General features: G+C 48.1%; 1 protein-coding gene across 1 annotated transcript in view; it reads left to right on the top strand.

The window, feature by feature from the left end:
• The window catches only part of LOC143929932 (uncharacterized), a 77411-nt gene extending 54789 nt beyond the window's left edge, over positions 1-22622 (top strand). Inside the window, exon 4 of the mRNA XM_077453866.1 lies at positions 21899-22622. Coding sequence (XP_077309992.1) covers positions 22064-22501 — 438 coding nt within the window. The 5' untranslated portion in view covers positions 21899-22063 and the 3' untranslated portion in view covers positions 22502-22622. The remainder of the gene's footprint in view (positions 1-21898) is intronic.
• The last annotated feature ends 857 nt before the right edge of the window (positions 22623-23479 follow it).

Below are 23479 nucleotides of genomic sequence, written 5' to 3'. Positions count from 1 at the left end.
CGTTTTTTACTTGAAGTTGCGTTGGTCCATTGTGGGAGGAAATTCCCCAACCTTCCTCCCACTGAACAAAAAGAAGGAAAGAAGGGACAACGAGGGGGCAACAACGGGACTTTATATGAAACAAGACACTGAGGGTCAATTAAATCAATCAATAAATTAATAATTTAATGTCCCATTTCCATTTCCCTACCCACCTCTTCTTCCCTCTCTATATAATTTTGCCATTCAGTTTCCCTCCTATCCCCATTTCCACCTACATTATCACAATTTATTTTTTTTATATATTTTTTTTTTATATATATTTTTATTTTTTATTTTTTTCAGTCTTTTTTGGTCACTTTCACGACATCAGCTTGGTCTTAGTAACCTCCAGCCACTTTTAGCACCTTTTCACTTTCTGGCCTGCTTGCCGGCTTCTTGGACGTTACCTCAGCTCCCGGAGGGATGCAGATTTCCCCTCCCAGTGCCTCTGATGTAGATCATCATTACCGTGTATTTTTTGCTATCCAATAGATAAGAGTTGTTAGGACCATTGTATATGCTCCCGCTCTCCCTCCATAATCAATTACCATTGATTATTAATATTAATAATTTATTTATCACAGGTACCCCCAATTTTTATAGCAGCTCCTGATGAGTGGAAACAATCCACGAAAAGCGTAGAGCTTTTTACCAGTGGATATTATGCCCCAACAACCAAGATTTCCCCCATGGGTTTGATCTAATTAAATCATCAATTCACTTTAGTGGTTTCTACTGTATATGCACCTATTTATTTATTGTACTATCTCCCTGTGCATCGCCATTAAATTATTATTTTATTGATTGATTTAATTGACCCTCAGTGTCTTGTTTCATATAAAGTCCCGTTGTTGCCCCCTCGTTGTCCCTTCTTTCCTTCTTTTTGTTCAAATATCGGGATGGAGCTCTGTGTACCGGATGGTCACGGCTCATATAATGTCCCACCTGTATCTATTCTACATAAACTGATTAGGGATGGAAACAATACACTTGTCTATTGTGTTTACCCTTTGGTTATATGTGGGCATAATATCCAGTCTAGCCAGCATAGTTACACGCTATATTGGTCAGTATCCTGTGTTCTTTAAGAGGCCACCTATTTTTTTCTTCTGAGGGGTTGTTTCATTTACTTCCGGGAGCTGCGACGCACACCGTGGCTATCCCCCACCCACTTGGCCGTCAGGTCTCTGTGGGGGGGGCTCGCCCTCACTGTGCGTCGACGCCACGCCCACGCGCCTTACGTTCAGCGTCATTTGTGACGCCGAACGCTGACGTGTTTGTTTTTCCTACTACGTCCAGCATGAGGGCTGTCGGGCTCGCTCATGTGAGCGCAAGCCGTTCGGATGTGGGTACTCTTGCCCTCTGAGCTGTGCACACTTTGGCGTGACATTGGTTGCATCCTCGCCGGTGCTGCGGGCTACCTCCATCACCAATGTTCCATTGGGGGATATTCTTTACCTGAACCAGGTTTCCTTACACTTGTCACTCTTCATACAACACACACATTTCTGTGCATTAAATTTTAGGTAATTTATGACCTCTTGTTTTGGGTCTCCTATCTTTATGGTGGTATGGTCACGTTGGCTTGATAATTCTGTGTTCACCTTATGCACATCCTTTCTTCACCTCGGGATGATCTTTTTTGTCCCATTTCCATTTCCCTACCCACCTCTTCTTCCCTCTCTATATAATTTTGCCACTCAGTTTCCCTCCTATCCCCATTTCCACCTACATTATCACAATTTTTTTTTTTATATATATTTTTTTTTTTTTATATTTTTTATATTTTTTTTTTCAGTCTTTTTTGGTCACTTTCACCCCATCAGCTTGGTCTTAGTAACCTCCAGCCACTTTTAGCACCTTTTCACTTTCTGGCCTGCTTGCCGGCTTCTTGGACGTTACCTCAGCTCCCGGAGGGATGCAGATTTCCCCTCCCAGTGCCTCTGATGTAGATCATCATTACCGTGTATTTTTTGCTATCCAATAGATAAGAGTTGTTAGGACCATTGTATATGCTCCCGCTCTCCCTCCATAATCAATTACCATTGATTATTAATATTAATATTTTATTTATCACGGGTACCCCCAATTTTTATAGCAGCTCCTGATGAGTGGAAACAATCCACGAAACGCGTAGAGCTTTTTACCAGTGGATATTATGCCCCAACAACCAAGATTCCCCCATGGGTTTGATCTAATTAAATCATCAATTCACTTTAGTGGTTTCTACTGTATATGCACGTTGGGATGTACTTTCGGTTTGTTACTATGTGTAATAATGCTATTATAATATGAATTTGACCCTCAGTGTCTTGTTTCATATAAAGTCCCGTTGTTGCCCCCTCGTTGTCCCTTCTTTCCTTCTTTTTGTTCAAATATCGGGATGGAGCTCTGTGTACCGGATGGTCACGGCTCATATAATGTCCCACCTGTATCTATTCTACATAAACTGATTAGGGATGGAAACAATACACTTGTCTATTGTGTTTACCCTTTGGTTATATGTGGGCATAATATCCAGTCTAGCCAGCATAGTTACACGCTATATTGGTCAGTATCCTGTGTTCTTTAGGAGGCCACCTATTTTTTTCTTCTGAGGGGTTGTTCCATTTACTTCCGGGAGCTGCGACGCACACCGTGGCTATCCCCCACCCACTTGGCCGTCAGGTCTCTGTGGGGGGGGCTCGCCCTCACTGTGCATCGACGCCACGCCCACACGCCTTACGTTCAGCGTCATTTGTGACGCCGAACGCTGACGTGTTTGTTTTTCCTACTACGTCCAGCATGAGGGCTGTCGGGCTCGCTCATGTGAGCGCAAGCCGTTCGGATGTGGGTACTCTTGCCCTCTGAGCTGTGCACACTTTGGCGTGACATTGGTTGCATCCTCGCCGGTGCTGCGGGCTACCTCCATCACCAATGTTCCATTGGGGGATATTCTTTACCTGAACCAGGTTTCCTTACACTTGTCACTCTTCATACAACACACACATTTCTGTGCATTAAATTTTAGGTAATTTATGACCTCTTGTTTTGGGTCTCCTATCTTTATGGTGGTATGGTCACGTTGGCTTGATAATTCTGTGTTCACCTTATGCACATCCTTTCTTCACCTCGGGATGATCTTTTTTGTCCCATTTCCATTTCCCTACCCACCTCTTCTTCCCTCTCTATATAATTTTGCCACTCAGTTTCCCTCCTATCCCCATTTCCACCTACATTATCACAATTTATTTTTTTTATATATTTATTTTTTTGATATTTTTTATATATTTTTTTTCAGTCTTTTTTGGTCACTTTCACCCCATCAGCTTGGTCTTAGTAACCTCCAGCCACTTTTAGCACCTTTTCACTTTCTGGCCTGCTTGCCGGCTTCTTGGACGTTACCTCAGCTCCCGGAGGGATGCAGATTTCCCCTCCCAGTGCCTCTGATGTAGATCATCATTACCGTGTATTTTTTGCTATCCAATAGATAAGAGTTGTTAGGACCATTGTATATGCTCCCGCTCTCCCTCCATAATCAATTACCATTGATTATTAATATTAATATTTTATTTATCACGGGTACCCCCAATTTTTATAGCAGCTCCTGATGAGTGGAAACAATCCACGAAACGCGTAGAGCTTTTTACCAGTGGATATTATGCCCCAACAACCAAGATTCCCCCATGGGTTTGATCTAATTAAATCATCAATTCACTTTAGTGGTTTCTACTGTATATGCACGTTGGGATGTACTTTCGGTTTGTTACTATGTGTAATAATGCTATTATAATATGAATTTGACCCTCAGTGTCTTGTTTCATATAAAGTCCCGTTGTTGCCCCCTCGTTGTCCCTTCTTTCCTTCTTTTTGTTCAAATATCGGGATGGAGCTCTGTATACCGGATGGTCACGGCTCATATAAAGTCCCACCTGTATCTATTCTACACTTCCTCCCACTGAGTCACTGGAGTCACTGGGGTTTTGGAGGTGGTCTGAGGAGAATTGAATAGTATTCCTCCTCTGCCACGCCCCTAGTGACCTGACCAGTGTTTTTTTTTTTTTTTTTTTTTTTTTTTTAGGCCAACCCTCTCTCTCCTGCTGGGTTTGTTGCCTAAGCCTTCGAAAAAGACATCTGCTCTCAGGCTTCTTCTTATTCTCTGGAAAGGCTTTCTTCTTGTCCTGGGTACGTTCCAGGGCCTCCTGGAGCCCAGGGCCAAAAAGGTGATCGCCAGAGAAAGGTAATCCACAAAGCCTAAGTTTAGATGCTGCATCTCCCGACTGGGCTTTCGGCCATACAGCCCTTCTTCGCACGTTAACCAAAGCCGCAGACCTGGCCACTAGCTTTACCGACTCTGCAGAAACATTGGCCAGAAACTCAACTGCCTTAAATAGTAAGGGAAAGGATTTCAGCCGCTGTTGTGGGGACGTGCCTGCAGAAAAATGAGACTGTAACTGAGTTAACCAGCATTCTAAATTTCTAACCACCCAGGTGGCTGCAAGGACAGGCTTGAGTGCAATAGAAGAGGCATCCCAAGCCCTCTTTAACAGCACATCACCCCATTTGTCCTTTGAGTCCTTAATGGACACCTATGCTAGCGGCGCAACTGACTTAGGAACCTTGTTCCAAGGCTGGGCCGCATCCTTCAAGAAGGAAAATCTGCGTTTGAGACTGCCTGAAAAGAACGGTCTCCTCTCAGGGTGCTCCCACTCCAGCAGGATCGCTTCCACTAGATATTTGAGCATAGGGAAAACTCAGAATTTTTAAGCAGAGACCCCCTGATACATGAGGTCATGCTTAGAAAACTGTACCGACTCCTCTCTAGGGTGTCATAGATCGCTTTTAACAAATTCTCTACCTCGTCCAATGTCAATTTGTACCTGAACCCTCTGGAGCAATCTTCCTCTTCCTCAGAGTCAGACCCTGAGTCCACCTGAGAAGAGGCCAGCGACCTGGGCTCCCTCTCCCTATGTTCTCTATGCTCCTGACTGGGCTCAGACAGGGAGGGAAAATTTGCTGCTCTAGATAAGGGCACAGAGGGACCCTGCATCCTATCCATCATTCCTTTAAATGATTTGAAGGTGGGTGCAATCTCATCTTTTACTGACTAAAGGATCTTCTAACGCTCTGTCAGAGTCATCCTTAGATAAATTATTGACACATTCGAGGCAATGAGCTTCTCTCAACAGGACCCAAGCTTTGTCCCACACACAGCACACTTTCTCCTAGTAGTCTGTATCTGAGATCTTACCCTGAAAGCAAAAGAAAGGACAGAAAACAAATCATGAAAGCCTGTTCCCAACCATCACCACCACTGTGCTTAGGGGGAAGGAGAGAAGTGCCCAGCCCTTCACCTGTGGTTCTCCACCCAGGGAATGGCCTCGGTCACAAGGCCCTTACCCCCTCCCAGAGTAAGCCATGGTCTGCCCTCACCAGGCTTACCTGAGAGGTGCCGGAGTCAACTGCCTAAACTGCTGCAGTGCCCTCCATGGCTCTTTAATATTATCACAGCCTCTGCTGTATCTACACAGGCTCCGAATGCCCGACAGGCCACACACGCTGCGCCTTGAGACTGGAACCTTCGTCTCCTGGCGCCCTCTGATGATGCGGTCCCGCCAGAAGCTGCATCCCTTCCGTTCGTTGGAATGCGGAAGCCCCTCCTCGGACGCACGTACATTCATAACCATACCCGAAATGGACGTCCCACATGCCTCATGGACGCCGTTCGTTCTTAGTCGCCGCATGTTCTTCCTATGAAGAGCCACGACTGGACTGCACGACAAAATGGAGGTAGGGGATCCGCCACTCTTCAGATGTCCAACGCTCCCCGAGATTATAGGCAGCAGTGTACAAGCAGTCCTCTCTTCACTGCACTAGACAGAGGGGCACCTTGGGCAGAGGAGAAGGTACTTCAGAGGCTCCCCCCAGGACAGTCCTGGAAAATGGAGCTCCCCAAGTTCCTCACATGCTTCCTTCCCGTCCGGCGGGAAACACAAAAACTGAGGAGGGCCTGGAGGATCACCCTTTTTATCTGATTGGGTAGACATGTTTCCTGTCCGGGAGGGAGGAGCCCTAAATCTCAGAGGCTGTCCTGGAAGACAAAAGGAGAAAAAGGGATTATATTCTCCACAAAACATCGATCATGTTCCTAATTTCCTACTGCATGATGTCAAGGCGATAGATGCAATGCGCAATTTCCCCATTCCACACCATGATTTGTTGAATGAGGGTTTGGGCGCTGGCCCTACTGAAATGTTCCGCCGCTTCCTCTTTCACAACCAGAGCATCACCTAAAATTGTTCAAAAAACATGTATTTATAAATATGCAGGCATACATAGATGACCTGAGGTTGGGGTGTCAGACACTCACCTGGTGGGGTGCTCATCTCGCCCACTTCTGCCACCTCTCTTTCCTCCAGATCCTCGGGGGGACTTGGGATAACTTCCCAATCAGGTTGGCAAGGTCAGGGGTCCCTGGGATCCTCTGACTGTTGTCTGAGTCTTTTCACCCTATGAGAATGAAACAAAATGGTATATTTAGCTGTCACGTACCTGGTAGAGGAGCCCGGAATGCAGGGAGCGGCCTCTCGTAAGCCTCTGGCTCGAGAACCCCTGGAAGTGGGGACAAGGACTCTAGAGTTCAGAGGGCACAAGTGCCGAGCTGGTGAAGAACCGGACCTTGGCAGCAGACAATGGCAGGCACAGGTGGTCAGGCTGGAACAGCTGGTAGGCAGGCAGCAGGCGGTAGCAGACACAGGTGGGCAGGCAGGAACAGCTGGTAGGCTGGCAGCAGACAGCAGCAGACACAGGTGGGCAGGCAGGAACAGCTGGTAGGCTGGCAGCAGACAGCAGCAGGCACAGGTGGTCAGGCTGGAACAGCTGGTAGGCAGTAGCGAGGTCAAGGTACAAGCCGGGTCGGTAGCAGGCGGGCAGCAACGGTACACAGGGGAAGACAGAAGCGTGGTCAAACAGTCTGGAGGTCAGAGGCTGGCAGCAAGCAGGCATAGTTAAGAACAGGCCGGGTACCAAGAATCAGGAGTAATCAGGTAAGCAGGAGACAGAGTAACCGGAACGCTGTAGACTGGACAGCACAGGGGCACTGTAACAGGTTCCTTAAGTAGCCCTTTGGGCACCAAGAACGGTCGCACGGCGTGTCTGCGCGCACCCGCGTGAAACCGTGCAGCCGTTCGTGATCCCGCGCACCCGCCCGTTCGTACATCGCGCACCCGCGTGCGCTTGTTCGCAACATGGCGCACCCGCGTGCACCCGTTCTTACCTACACGCACCCACGTGCGTCCGTTTGCACCAACGTGCGCCCATGGATACCTGTTAATTCTCAACGAGGGAATTCCGTGGGCAGGCCTTCCATGAGTCACTGGATTCCGGGAACAACCATGACATTGCCCCCCCCCCCCAAGGGGCAGCCTCCGGATGCCCAATTGTGCCATCTTACCCGGATGAGACCTCTCAAAGGCAAGTATCAGTCTCCTGGCATGAATATTGGACTCAGGCTCCCAAGAATTTTCTTCAGGCCCGTACCCCTTCCATTTAACCAAGAATTGGATTTGATCAACAATGGATTCTACCTCATATTCGACTTCACTGTCGATGATCACGGGTTCAGGTGGAGCAACCTTCCGGCTGTCAAAGGGATCTGGAACGGCTGGTTTGAGCAAAGCTACGTGGAAGACAGGATGAATCCGAAACGATTCTGGCAACTTTAGTTCGTACGCCACGTCATTAACCTTTTTCACCACTGGAAAGGGACCCACAAATCTTGGACCCAACTTCTTAGATGGACAGGCCATCTTCAGGTTCAGAGTGGATAACCAAACCTGATCCCCGACCTTGAGGTTAAGTTCTCCCCTTCTCCTCTTATCAAACACCTCCTTATTATACTTCTGGGTCTTTGTCATGGTCTCCTGCAGAAGCCTATTGTTGGATCTAAAGAAGTCAAGATTTTCCTGAACTGCTGGTACCGGGCATTCCGGAAGATCGTTTGACAAGAACAGAGGATGGAAACCATAGTTTGCGAAGAACGGGGATTGTTTCGTGGCCGAGTGAACGGAGTTATTATATGCAAACTCGGCTAAAGGTAGTAAGGGAGCCCAATCATCCTGAGAGAATGAAGAGAAGCAGCGCAAGTACTGTTCCAACGTCTGGTTCGTTCGTTCAGTTTGCCCATTGGTTTGAGGATGGTAGGCAGATGAGAAACAGAGATCGATCTTCAGGACCCCACAAAGTGCCCTCCAAAACTTAGACGTGAACTGTACTCCCCGATCCGATGTGATATTTGCAGGAATGCCATGCAGTCTCACGATTTCCTTAATGAATATCTTGGCTGTTTCTGTGGCGGAGGGAGTACCCTTCATTGGTAGGAAGTGGGCCATCTTAGATAACCTATCCACAACCACAAAGATCGTAGAACAGCCTTCTGAAGGTGGTAGCTCGACAATGAAGTCCATAGAGATCATCCGCCAGGGTCTGTCTGGGACAGGTAGTGGCTTTAACAGACCCCAAGCCCTGGACTTACTGCCTTTGTTCTGGATCCAGGTGACGCATGCCTCCACGTATTTCTTACAATCCGACCTCAATTGTGGCCACCAGAATGTTCGTTGGAGCAGTTCGGAGGTTTTATGAACTCCAAAATGGCCAGCCAGCAAATGGTCATGACAAGAGCTGAGGACCGCAACTCGTACTTCCTGAGGAACGAAAATCTTGTCTTTGTACCAGAAGAGTTCGTCCTTGGCCAGAAGAGTGATGTCAGGTGATAGAACGGTACTAACGGATGCCTGCCTGATCTGGGACAACAAATTTCCTTGAAGCAGGAGGAAGTTCCCTGAGGGCAGAAAGGTGTCCGGATGCGAGGAGATTTCGGGTTCGTTGAACATACGGGACAAGGCGTCCGGCTTAGTATTCTTAGACCCAGGACGGTAGGTTATGTGAAAGGAGAATCTGGAGAAGAAAAGTGCCCATCTGGCCTGACGTGGTCTCAATCTCTTGGCAGACTTCAAGTACTCCAGATTCTTATGGTCCGTGTAAATAAGGATTGGATGGGCTGCTCCTTCCAGCAGATAACGCCATTCTTAAAGAGCCACCTTGATGGCTAATAATTCCTGATCTCCAACATCATAGTTGCTTTCTGCCTCGGATAGCTTACGGGAAAAGAACGCAACTGGATGCAAAAGAGATCTTGGTCCATGTCTTTGGGAAAGTACCGCCCCGACCGCTATCTCGGAGGCATCGACCTCCAGAATGTATGGCAAGGTTGGGTCGGGGTGCTTAAGAATAGAGGCCTAAACGAACAGGTCCTTCAGAGTGGTAAAGGCTTTTTGGGCCTCGGGAGACCATTGGAATTTCAGGCCCTGCTTGGTTAATCTTGTGATGGGAGAGATGATGGTGGAAAATCCCCTAATAAATTTTCTGTAGAAGTTTGCGAATCCGATAAACCGTTGGACCCCTTTCCTGTCCGTAGGAGCGGGCCAATCTCAAATGGCAGAAATCTTCTGGGGGCCCATTTCAATACCGTCTACAGAAATGATCAGGCCAAGGAATTGAATACTTCATTGTTCGAAGATGCATTTTTCCGGCTTGGCGTATAATCCATGAAGACGAAGTCGTGATAGCACGTTCCTGACGTGTTCCCGATGTTCGGCCAGGGAGGGAGAAAAGATCAGTATGTCGTCTAAATAGACGATAACAAATAGATCCAGATAGTCTCTAAAAATGTCGTTTATGAAATGTTGAAACGTGGCGGGGGCATTATATAGGCCGAAAGGCATGACCAAGTACTCAAAATGCCCAAAGCGAGTACGGAAAGCGGTCTTCCACTCGTCTCCACTCCGAATGTGAACGAGATTATAGGCACCCCGAAGATCCAGTTTGGAAAAAACGGCTGCGGACCCCAGTCTTTGAAACAGTTCAGGCACAAGCGGCAGAGGATAACGGTTCTTTATGGTGATTTTGTTGAGTGCCCGATAGTCAACACAGGGACGTAAGGATTGGTCCTTCTTCTCCACGAAGAAGATTCCCGCGCCTGCCGGAGAGGTAGAGGGACGAATGAATCCCTTCCTTAAGTTGTCGTCCAGATAGGTCTTCAGGGATACCAATTCAGTTTCTGACAATGGGAAGATTCTCCCAAAAGGGATTTCTGCACCTGGAAGCAATTCTATCGGGCAATCATATGGCCTGTGAGGGGGTAAAGTCTCAGCACCCTTCTTGCTAAAAACGTCCAGAAAGCTGTGGTAAACTGGGGGCACAGCTTGACGGGTTTCTGCGTCTATTTCCAGACAGAGCAAAGAGGAGGAAGCTTGGTCGGTTCCCGACAAACAATGTTGGAGGCAGTAGGGTGAGAGGAATTTCATCTTTCCAGTGGACCAGTCAATTTGGGGGTTATGTGCTTTCAGCCAGGGCATGCCTAATATGATAGGAAATAAAGGGGACGTGATGACGTCCAAACACAGTAACTCCTGGTGAATCCCGGCAATGGTGGTAAACAAAGGCAAAGTCTCTTGAGTTACTGGACCAAACTTGAGAGTTGAACCATCAGCCAGATGTACAGAAAGTCCCTTTGCCCTGGGCCGAAGGGGAATGTTATATCTTGAGACAAAGGATAAGTCTATGAAGCCACTGCAAGCTCCCGAGTCAATAATTGCGCTGGTTCGGATGTTCCCTCCTGGGAGCTGCAAAAGAATGGGTACAGTCAGATGGGAAGTACTACTCGGTAAATCAGAAGTAAGGGCAGGAGACATGGAGAGGCACTTACGGAGCTTTGCAGGGCAAGTGCGCACAAAATGTCCCGGTTCTCCGCAGTACAAACAGAGGTTTCCTGCCCGACGGCGCTGGCGTTCCTCAGGTGTCAGGGAAGGTCTAAGCAAGCCCAGCTGCATGGGTTCAGGAGGGTCCTGGTACACTGCGGTGGGACTAGGAGAGGCTGGATGGGTGGAGTTAGGTTGCTGTGGAGCGTTCCAAACGACGTTCTCTTATGCGTCTGTCTATTTGGATAGACAAATCCACTAGAGCCTCCAAGGTCTCGGGGGTGCCCACTCGGGCTAACTCGTCTTTCAGGGGTTCCGAAAGACCCATACGGAATTCGTAACGAAGTGCCGCATTGTTCCAGTTTGTGTCAGCACTCCAACGTCTGAACTCCGATACATAGTCCTCCACGGGTCTACGGCCTTGCTGCAGTGAATGCAAGGCTGCTTCAGCGGTAGCAGTCAATTGTGGATCTTAATATAGCCGGCACATGGCCTGAAAGAAGGTGCTCTGAGTATCAAGAGAAGGATCCTTCTTCTCCAATAGACGATGAGCCCATGACTGGGGTTCGTCTGTTAACAGGGAGATGACATATCCCACCTTGGTGGATTCGAGGGAGAAGGTCCTTGGTTGAAGGGCGAAGAAGAGCTCGCAGGAGTTGCGGAAAGCCCTGAATTTTCCCAGATGGCCTGAGAATCTTTCGGGAGTGGGTACCCTAGGTTCTGGCGGCAACATCACCACGGAAGGTGCAACAGAAGTCCCGGAAACAGCTGGTGTGGAGGCAGACAGGGCCTGGACACGTTCCTCCAACTGGCTATAGCCTTCTTGTAGGTTCTTCACCGCTTGAGTAAGTCCTGCAAGATGGCGGCAGAGCTCGTCCATAGGAGAGGCTCCCTGCGTGGGCTCGGACATGGCTGTCCAGTACTGTCACGTACCTGGTAGAGGAGCCCGGAATGCAGGGAGCGGCCTCTCGTAAGCCTCTGGCTCGAGAACCCCTGGAAGTGGGGACAGGGACTCTAGAGTTCAGAGGGCACAAGTGCCGAGCTGGTGAAGAACCGGACCTTGGCAGCTGGAACAGCTGGTAGGCAGGCAGCAGGCGGCAGCAGACACAGGAGGGCAGGCTGGAACAGCTGGTAGGCTGGCAGCAGACAGCAGCAGACAGCAGCAGGCACAGGCGGTCAGGCCGGAACAGCTGGTAGGCAGGCAGCAGGCAGCAGCAGACACAGGTGGGCAGGCAGGAACAGCTGGTAGGCTGGCAGCAGACAGCAGCAGACACAGGTGGTCAGGCCGGAACAGCTGGTAGGCAGTAGCGAGGTCAAGGTACAAGCCGGGTCGGTAGCAGGGGGGCAGCAACGGTACACAGGGGAAGACAGAAGCGTGGTCAAACAGTCCGGAGGTCAGAGGCTGGCAGCAAGCAGGCATAGTCAAGAACAGGCCGGGTAACAAGAATCAGGAATAATCAGATAAGCAGAAGACAGAGTAACCGGAACGCTGTAGACTGGACAGCACAGGGGCACTGTAAAAGGTTCCTTAAGTAGCCCTTTGGGCGCCAAGAACGGTCGCACGGCGTGTCTGCGCGCACCCGCGTGAAACCGTGCAGCCGTTCGTGACCCCACGCACCCGCTTGCGCTCGTTCGCGACATCGCGCGCCCATGGATACCTGTTAATTCTCAACGAGGGGATTCCGTGGGCAGGCCTTCCATGAGTCACTGGATTCCGGGAACGACCATGACATTAGTACACAGATATTTGAGTCCAGAAATAGGAATATGAAACAATGCTTTGAAGTGGTGTACAATTGTCTTTTTGGGAAGGGAAGAGATGATTAAATTCCCTTTTAACCAAGCTGGAATGCCCCAAGTATCCACTGGAGCACCTGTGTGGGTTACCCTAAAAAATGTGCTCTGGTGTCCCACACTAGTGCTCCTGAGTCCAGATGTGTAAACAGCTGCTGAGTGTCCTCTCCTTACATTCCACTGAATCAAGTTTTCAATTAATTCTAGTTTTTCAAAGACCTCTAGACAACAAAGTCCTAAACTTCTTTTAATAGGACAAATTAGCATGACCAAAAAGTAGGTATAACCCTGTACAAGCTAAATAAATCGTATTTATTGGCAAACAAACGATGTTTCCAATGAACGATTACTGTGCCCACGAACATCAAAGTAGCCATTTCAAACTGTAAAACAGTAAATAAAAGTACATGGAGCAGGATGCAAGTTAATTATCATAACAGGAACACACAAGTACTTACTTTTTTAACCACTTCAATACAGGGCACTTAAACACCTTCCTGCCCAGACCAATTTTGAGCTTTCAGCGCTGTCGCACTTTGAATGACAATTGCGCGGTCATGCTATACTGTACCCAAATGAAATTTTTATCATTTTTTTCCCACAAATAGAGCTTTCTTTTGGTGGTATTTGATCACCTCTGCGGTTTTTATTTTTTGTGCTACAAATAAAAAAATACCGAAAATTTTGAAAAAAAAATGTTTTTTTTTTGTTTCAGTTTCAAAACTTTGTAAATAAGTACGTTTTCTCCTTCACGGATGGGCACTGATGGGGCTACACTGATGGGCACTGATGGGCACCAATGAAGTGGCACTGATGAGGTGGCATTGATGGACACTGATAGGCGGCACTGATAGGCGGCACTGATAGGCGGCACTGATAGGCGACACTGATGGGCGACACGGATGGGCGACACGGATGGACACTGATAGGTGGCACAAATTGGCACTGATAGCTGGCACGGATTGGCATGGATGGGCGGCACAGATGGGCATGGATGGGCGGCACAGATGGCCATGGATGGGCGGCACAGATGGGCATGGGTAGGCGGCACAGATGGGCATGGGTAGGCGGCACAGATGTGCATGGGTGGGCACTCATTGGCGGCACAGGTGGGCACTCATTGGCGGCACAGGTGGGCACTCATTAGCGGCACAGGTGGGCACTCATTAGCAACACAGGTGTTATACTGTACTAATGGATGCCAATCAGTGCCAAACAATAATGCATGCCAATCAGTGATGCCCATTGTGGGCACTGATTGCCATCCATTATGGGCACTGATTGGCATCCATTGTGCCTGACTGGCATCCCTGGTGGTCTAGGGAGGATTACCTCTGCTGGGCATCCCTGGTGGTCTGGTGGCGTCCCTGGTGGTCCAGTGTGGGCATCCTCGGGGGGGCTGTGCTGATAATTGATCAGCACAGACCCCCCCTGTCAGAGGAGCAGCCGATCGGCTCTCCTCTACTCGCGTCTGACAGACGCGAGTGAGGAAAAGCCGATCACCGGCTCTTCCCATTTACACTGTGATCAGCCGTGATTGGACATGGCTGATCACGTGGTAAAGAGTCTCCGTCGGAGACTCTTTACCGAGATCGTAGTTGCCGGGTGTCAGACTGACACCCCGCAACAACGATCGCCGCGATGCGCGCCCCCGGGGGCGCGCAGCGGCTCATAATCCTGATCACGTCATATGACGTCCGGTCAGGATTATGAAACCACTTTGCCGCCGTCTATTTGTAATAGGGCGGGAGGCAAGTGGTTAAAGCACCTTCTTTATTTTGCGATACTGATCCGGTTCCCTCAGTTTTATGTCAGACCATCGCTTCCTTAATTGGTCTTTGGACTGTCGTACCCCAAATTTCTGCTCCAGGGTGTTGACAATAGTCGTTATTAGAGATGGCCTTCCGTTTCGCCCGACGGTCAGTTCGCAGCGAATTTTGCTCGTTCGCGATTCGCCAAACCAGCGGACTTCTGGCGCTGTTCGCGGTGGCCATACTTGTTTAAATTGTGAAGAACTTTGACCCATTACACATCCATCATGGGGTACAGGACAGCCAGTTGAGACATTTCAGCACATGGACATACCCCCTACCTTATAAATAGACCTGATCTGGCAGCCATTTTACATTCTGTCTTTTGTCAGTGTAGGCAAAGGACGCTGTGTGGAGCAGGGACAGTCAGTCTAATAACTAGCTAGCTAATTAGCTATTACTATTAGGTCCACAAAAGTGCTTTTAAGGACTGGTATAGGTGTACAGTATATAGGGTTGTAATACACCTATAATATACTTTCTTTAAAATATAGAAACTATATTATGGTGCACTGCTGTGCGGCTGAGTGCTGACCGATTCTGCAGCTGTCTTGTATCAGTGTAGGGAGGGATAGTTCGGTGTTTGGAGCAGGGATAGCCTGCAAGGTCCGTTTAAGGACTGGTATAGGTGTTCAGTATATAGGGTTGTACATGTATAATATACTTTCTTTCAAATATAGAAAGCATATTATACTTGACTGCTGTGCTCCTGAGCTGAGTGCCGACCAATTCTGCAGCTGTCTTTTATCAGTGTAGGGACTGAGGGACAGTTTGGTGTTTGGAGCAGGGACAGTCTGCAAATCCCTAGCTACTAGGTCCACAAAGGTCCTTTTATAGGTGTACAGTACATAGGGTTGTACAAGTAAAATATACTTTCTTTCAAATATAGTAAGCATATTATAATGCACTGCATGCAGTGCTGCTGACCGATTCTGCAGTTGTCGTTTCTCAGTGTAGGGAGGGACAGTTTGGTTTTTGGAGCAGGGATAGTCTGCAATTCACTAGCTATTATCTAGCTACTATTAGGTCCACAAAGGTCCTTTATAAGGACTGGTATAGGTGTACTATTTGGTGTGTAGTATATAGGGGTGTAATACACATATAAAATACTTGCACATATAGAAAGCATAGTATAGTGCATTTCCAATGTGCAGCATTGTGACTGCTGAGCGTTTCTGCAGCGATACTACAAAGAGTGACAAACGCAATTAGAAAAAAGTATTATAAATGGTGTGATAGACCAGTGACCCCCCAAAAAGACAGATTGAAGCGGGGTGTTATATACCTTCTTCCACATATACTGCACTTCTCTAGAGACTTTTGTCACAGGGTCATTTAAAAAATGACAGGCAGAGGAAGAGGCAGGCCACAGGGGTGGTAGGGCAGGAGCAACAGGCTTTAGCCAAAGTGGCAAATTGCAGCAGGTGTGTGCAATTACGTCAAAGGAGGCACCAGACTTGGTTGAGTGGCTCACTCAGCATTACTCTTCTGCACCCTCCTCATCCTCTTGATCTGCACCCTCTTCTTCACTCTCTGCTGTGTGCACCCCCAAAGACACTACCACCAACACCACCACCACCACCATATACCCTCCGCTTGAGTCACAGGAATTATTTTCCGATCCATCACAAGACATTGCAGATGCACAGCCACTCTTGGCATTGGATCAGGAATGGAGGTAGCAACAACCGCCACTCAGCAGTCTGACGACAGTACCCAGATCAGCCCAAGGAGGAGGTTGGTCCACGGTGTTGCTGCCTACTCTGAGATCTCTAATTATAGTGGTGGGGAAGGCAACGTCCATGGTGACTTGTCTAGTGATGTCACGTGGGTGCCCACAAGAGAGGAAGAGGAGGGGAGTTCAGAGGGAGATATGGACTAGCAGATAGGGAGGAGAAGCAGGCGGAACTTAGATTGCACAGGAGGGACAAACCAGACTGCTAATGTATCAGGAGTGAGGCATCAACCATGTACGGTCACATCTGGCGTTCTCAGGATGCCGGCACATGGCTCCGCAGTGTGGGCTTTTTTTAACATGTCTGATGCTGACAATATTGTTGCCATCTGCAGCCTTTGCAGTCAACGCATAAGTCGCGGTAAGCCCAACACTCACCTAGGGACGACCGCATTAAGAAGGCACATGACCTGCCATCACCGAGCCCAGTGGGAGCAACGGAACCCACAAAGCCACACTCCAGGCTCTCACCATCCAGCCTCATCTTCTACTTCTCCTTCTCCTCTCTTCTCACAATTGTCCTCCACTCCACCTTCCATCATGCCATCCTCACGTTTTTCTGGAAAAGGGCAGGCTTCCGTGGGCTAAATGTTCGAGTGTAAAAAAATGATGACGCCGGATAACCCTCTTGCCCATCAGTTGACGGCTGGCTTGTCAGAACTGACAGCCCGCCAGCTACTGCCATATAAACTGGTGGACTCGGAGGCCTTTCGAAAATTTGTGGCCAATGGAACACCACAATGGAAGGTCCCAGAAAGGAAGCATTTATCACAGAAGGGCATCCCAGAGCTATATGGCCATGTTCAGTGGCAAGTGAATGTATCTCTGGCACACAGTGTCGGTGCCAAGATACATCTGACCACAGACACATGGTCTAGAAAACACGGGCAAGGAAGGTATATAACTTTTACTGCCCACTGGGTGAACCTTCTGACGGCCGTCAAGCATGTAACCCGTGGCACCCGTGTAGATTTGGTTTTACCGCCACGAATTGCATGCAGGCCTGGCTCTTCTTCTCCTCCTCCTACTCCATCCGCTTCCCTCTCCTCCTCGGCTGACTCCTCCTTTTCCGCTGCTAGTGTGTCTTCCGCTGTGCCACCCAAGATCCCCAGAACCTAGGAAAAAAGGAAAAGAATCCACAATGATGTGAAAACGAGAAGACACCAAAAATTTGAATTGAGGAAGTCTCTCAGGGAATTTCACTGAAGTGGAAAAAAAGAAAGAAGCAAAAAAAAAAAACCGCTCAATTTGACAGTTGGTAAAGTGGTGTGTGACAACGGTGCCAATCTGCTTAGCGCATTGAAACAGGGCAAACTTACACACGTGCCATGCATGGCACAAATCTTAAACTTGGTCTGGAAGTGATTCGTTGTCAAATACCCTGGGGTCCAGGACATCTTGCAGCAGGCAAGGAAAATCTTGGCCCATTTCAGAAGATCTTACACGGCCATGGCTCACCTTGCTGACATTCAGCAGCGACACAATCTGCCGGTCAGACGTCTTAATTGTGATTGCCCAGAGCGATGGAACTCAGCCTTCTATATGCTTGATAGGCTGCTACAGGAGAAACGTGCAGTTAACGACTACCTGTATGAACTCTGCGGCAGAACAGGTTCTGGGGAGCTTAGTTTTTTCACCGCACCAGTGGCTGCTCATGCGTGACGCATGCAGACTTCTGCGGCCATTTCATGAGATCACCAAACTGGTCAGTCGCAGCCATGGCGCCATCAGTGACATTGTACCTTATGCCTTCTTTATGGAGCATGCATTGCGTTGTGTCATTGATCAAGCCGTGGAGGAGCAGGAGCAGTAAGATGAGAAAGTTGCAATGCTGGATGAATTCCCGGGGGGGGGGGGGGGCTACTCTATCTGAGACAAGTCAACAACAGGAGTCTGAAGAGGAGTCAGAGGAGGATGGTGCCGGGGCGGATGAGGAGGAGCAAGAAGAACATGCTTTAAACCAGGGATATGCAATTAGCGGACCTCCAGCTGTTGCAGAACTACAAGTCCCATGAGGCATAGCAAGACTCTGACAGCCACAAGCATGACACCCAGAGGTAGAGGCATGATGGGACTTGTAGTTTTGCAACATCTGGAGGTCCACTAATTGCATATCCCTGCTTTAAACCTTTCTGGGATCCCTGTTGTTGTCTGTGGATGGGGAGAGCAGAACGAGGAGGACAACATTATCCTGGATGATGAGCAGGAGCCTGGCCACCACACCACTTCCAGTTTAGTGCAAATGAGTTCCTTCATGCTCCAGTGTTTTAACAGGGACCCCCGTATAAAAAGCATAAAGGTCAAGGACCAGTACTGAGTGGCAACGTACTTAGACCCCCGGTACAAACACAAAATGGCAGAAATGTTACCATCATCACAGAGGGCTGTCAGAATGGAGCACTTACAGACCTTGCTTCGAGAAATGCTGCATTCTGCTTTTGCGTGCACTGGCAGAGGAGGAATTCCCACTCTCAGAGAAAGAGTTGTGGGTACCAATCTAACAGCGCCTGCAAGAAGAGGGCAGTTTGAAGATGTGTTGGTGACTTATGTGTCTCACATCTCACTGATATGAGATCATTCTTTCAGCCGACCCATCGACAGGTCTCATCCATATCCAGCATCAGGGAACGCCTAGACCGACAGGTGTCCGACTACATCGGGTTAACGGCCGATGTGGACGCTCTGAGAAGTGATGAACCCTTGGACTACTTGGTGGGCAGGCATGACCTCTGGCCAGAGCTTGCCCAATTTGCAATGGAACTGTTGGCTTGCCCCTCGTCCAGTGTCCTGCCGGAAAGGACGTTCAGCGCAGCAGGGGGGATCGTGACCGATAAGCGCACTCGCCTAGCTCACGACAGTGTTGACTACCTCACATTTATAAAAATAAATGAGGCATGTATCTTGGAGGAATTCAACATATGTGACCAGTAGACAATGTATATGCATAACTCTATAAACGATTTATTTAATCGAGCACACTGACCCCTTTTCTACCTTTGGCTCACTTCTTTGTACAAAAAAAGCACACCGTAATATATGCCCGTACCCTCCTGTTTGAAGAGGTTGAGCGGTGTCATATTTTTGGGTCCCGCAGCGAGTTGCTGGTATCGGTGCTGGTGTCAGTGCTCTCTATCTCGGTGCTGGTGTTGTGTCAGTGCTCTCTCTACCACGGTGCTAGTGTGGTGTCAGTGCTCTGTATCACTGTGCTGGTGTCAGTGCTCTCTCTCTATCTCGGTGCTGGTGTCAGTGCTCTCTATCACGGTGCTGGTGTCAGTGCTCTCTATCATGGTGCTGGTGTCAGTGCTCTCTATCTCGGTGCTGGTGTCAGTGCTCTCTATCTCGGTGCTGGTGGCAGTGCTCTCTATCACGGTGCTGGTGTCAGTGCTCTCTATCGCGGTGCTGGTGTGGTCTCAGTGCTCTCTGTCACGGTGCTGGTGTCAGTGCTCTCTATCACGGTGCTGGTGTCAGTGCTCTCTATCACGGTGCTGGTGTCAGTGCTCTCTATCTCGGTGCTGGTGTCAGTGCTCAGTCTCTATCGGGGTGCTGGTTTCAGACAGTGAGGGAAATAGCAGCGGAGAAGCCAATCAGCAGGCAGTGCCAGCACCATGGCTGAGGATCAGCACTTGGAGCCCTGCATAGGTGGGGGTAAGGGCCGGGCAGAGGGAGGGCATCACGCACAGGTTGCCACACTGGGACACTGGCACAGGACTGCACTGCCCTGACTGTGGCACTGATCATCTCCTGCACCCCCTTCATAGCCTGCCCTGACCTTGCCTCTCCTTTATGGCTTTCATGCGCTCCTGAATTGTCAAAATTTCCCAGATAAAAAAAGAATGCTTGTCGTCAATCTCAGATTCACTTATTAGTTTTGTTATGTCAGTGTCCATGTTGTGGGACTATGCCCTTGTACACACGATCGGAGATTCCGACGACCAAATCCGTCTGAGTTATTCTGATGGATTAATTCCGGACCAGGTCCGGAAGTGATGTTGCATACATACGGTCGGACCAAGTTGTCGGAATTTCCGGTTGCCAAGAACGCGATGACATAAGCGTGTATGGCGGGCCTACAAAAGGGAAGTTCAGCACCACGTCCGGCACCCTTTGGGCTTCTTCTGCTGATCTCGTGTCTATCTCGTGTTAGTAGAAGTTTGGTGAGAGACAATTTGTGCTTTTCAGATTTGTGATTCAGATCGCTACTGCTCTTCAGTTTGTGCTTGTCTTTGCGTATATGATAATCAGTGCGTGCAGTCAGTAAGTATTTGTTTCTCATTGTGGACTATATCTTGGCATAGTACGCTTTGATTTGCATTTCTTATTGTCTGCTTGCTTCTGCTATTCAGTTCATTCTTTCAGGCATTGCAGTTTTTCGGTGCTTTTTGTTGTCCGTTCTGACCAGCCGACCGTTTTGAAACCATGTTTCGTCTATGTACTCGTCGTAGAGTTTGTGCTGTGCAGGGGCTTCGTGTTGGGGTTGTTACTTTGACACAAGCCCGGTCCATGAACAGGGAGGGGAGGCGTTTGTGGACCAAGAATTGGTTGCGCCAGTGTGACCAGTTTTCGCACATGCCTTTGCTCCGTGAGATCCGGGAGAATAATCCTGATGATTTCAGGAATTATCTCCGGATGACGGACCCCGTTTTTACCGTCTGCTGGCTTTGCTGACCCCTTATATAAGCAGACAGGATACCTGCATACAGCAAGCCATCACTCCGGAGCAGAGGCTCATCGCCACGTTGCGCTACTTGGAGACAGGGAGAAGCCTTCAGGACCACAAGTTCTCTACAGGCATCTCTCCCCAGGCTCTGGGGATCATTATTCCAGAGACCTGTTCTGCCATCATTCAGGTCCTGCAGAAGGGCTATATAAAAGTAAGTTTTCTCCTTTAACATCACATTCTATGTATTTCATGATTGCTAATGTCTTGCATTTCTTTCCTCCTTCCCTAATTACCATCATTGCAATATGCTCTAATTGATATACTCTGCCCCTTTGTCCTCAGGCATATTTGCCTCACTAACTTCCCCACCATGCTCTTCTTGGCCCATAAAACTATAGTCTAGTCACTTGTCTGTCTTTTGTCAGCTCCATAGCATTGCTTTCCCCTAAATACCCCCTAAAATGTCTACAAATGTGATGTGTGTGTGCTTCAATTCATGCAGAGTGCTTTTTTTTTTGGTTGTGGCAAACTCTTTAGGAACCCCCCTCCCCCCCAACTGCTAGCTCAGATGATAGCAATCTTCTATCTGATGACTTTACCAAACCCAATACACACTCTACCTACCATTTTGATGGTCACATTTATGGACGAGTTCACCAAAGCATGTAGTGCAAGGGCTTGCCTCAATACTTTCAAATGCTTTTTAATTTTTTTGTTTTTTTTCCCCTATTAATTATCTTGATAGGTGATAGCAGAATGTCAAAATGTACTTCCATTTTTTTTTTTTTTTTGGTATTATGACACTTCTTACCTGTCCGGTGGGCTGCCAATAGTGTAAGTAAGGAAAGGCTTCCCCAAGTATCACACATTATTTTGGCATTAAGCTCTCAATCAAGTGGAGAGGGTTACCTGTCCAAAACATCCCCCCCCCCTCATTTTTTAACAAGGGCCCATCAGATGGGGGGATGGGGGGGTGATGACTCTCATAAGGGGACCTTATACTTTAGGCTTTAAATACTCAGTTCCCAAAATGTTATACTAATCTTCGCCAAAAATGTTGGTGTCTAATCTGCTTGCAATGTTGATTATTTAAATAATTTAAGTAAGTAAAACTAATTTGGGTTCTTGTTTCACTCCACAGTGTCCTTCAACGCCACAGGAATGGCAGACTGCGGCCTCCCACTTTGCCAGTTGTTGGGACTTTCCCAATTGTGGAGGAGCAATAAATGGGAAGCACGTCTGCATCGTCCCACCACCCAACTCGGGGTCGTACCATTATAATTATAAGGGGTTTCATAGTATCGTGATGTTGGCGGTGGTGTCTGCGACGTATGAGTTTTTTTATGTAGACGTGGGGCAAAATGGACGGATGTCGGATGGACGGAGTTCTACTGGCGTCTCCAGAGTGGCAGTCTGGGCTTGCCACCCCCAGAGGAGAATCAGGAAGGACTCCCGATCAGGCTTCGTCGCGGATGAGGCGTTTGCCCTGGCGAACCATCTGATGTGGCCTTTCCCGATGAGGACCCTCAACCCAGACCAGAGGATTTTTAATTTCTGCCTGTCCAGAGCCCGAAGAGTGGTGGAGAACACTTTTGGTACACAGGCCAGCCAGTTCCGCCTTTTTCTTACGCCTATCCACATGGCGGAATACAAACTGAATCACATTGTGCTGGTGTGCTATGTTATTCACAATTTTCTTAAAAAAGTTTCTGTGAACTATGCGGTCTCAGTTGGCCAACAATAAGCAGACTTGCTTGAAAATTATGATAACCTCACGGGCCTTGAACCTGCTCATCCTGGCTTGCCCCCCCCCCCCAAAGCGCCCGTGAGGTTAGAACCCAATACATGGACTACTTTGTGGGTAGGGGGGCCATTGATATGCCAGACAATGTCTGAGAGGCATTTTCTCAATACATTTTTCTTTGAAACTCCTTCATTTACTGGTTGGCTTGCTTTTAGGTGTATCCTAGGTAAATTTAGTTTTTTTCTTGTTGTGCCTTTTTCACCAACAGTGCAAACCCAAGTTCAGAGTGAGATGAGGAGACAGTCTCTTCTTCAGATAATCGTATTATGTTGTGGGTCTGCTACACACACACACACACACACACACACACCTTGTTTTTGGTAACTAATGTATGTAGTGCATTACTGACTAAAATCGTGCTCATTTTCAGCACCATGGCAGGAAAATGGCATGATTTTCCAAATTAACACATCACTGTGTTTTTTACTAAAGGCACATCCGCTATGCACTACAAGTGCACTGCAAAAGTACACCTGAAACTGCACTTGGAGTGCAAAGTGGAGTTTCCTTTAGTAAATAACACCCATTCTCACCGCAATCTGAAATTTAACTCCAAATACATCTTTGGTGCAAGGAAAAAGGAAGCCACACATTGATGATAATTTAACTTTTTAATCCAAGCACATTCACATATGCGTTTAGAAAAGGTTTTTACAACAAACCAAGAAATTGTGTGTATCAAAAACAGTCTTTCAGCTAATTTTTGTGTACTTGGTGTTTTTGTGTAAACAGGCATGTATCAAAGCGTAACATACAGAACATAGGAACTTACAAAGTTCAACTTTGAAAAGTGAAGACAATATCAGACATGAGTATGTACAAACTGGGCTGATATTGCATTCATCACATGGGGTGTCACCCCTGGAAAATCCAAACTTGGAAGATGCACACAGTGTGTCAACATCTCCCATCATGGGG

The sequence above is a fragment of the Lithobates pipiens genome, unplaced genomic scaffold, assembly GCF_037356315.1.
Source record: "Lithobates pipiens isolate NorthernLeopardFrog02 unplaced genomic scaffold, aLitPip1_a1.2 Scaffold_25, whole genome shotgun sequence".
NCBI classification, from domain to species: domain Eukaryota; kingdom Metazoa; phylum Chordata; class Amphibia; order Anura; family Ranidae; genus Lithobates; species Lithobates pipiens.
Note: the sequence above shows the minus strand (reverse complement) of the source record. Positions and strands in the feature narration are given on the sequence as shown.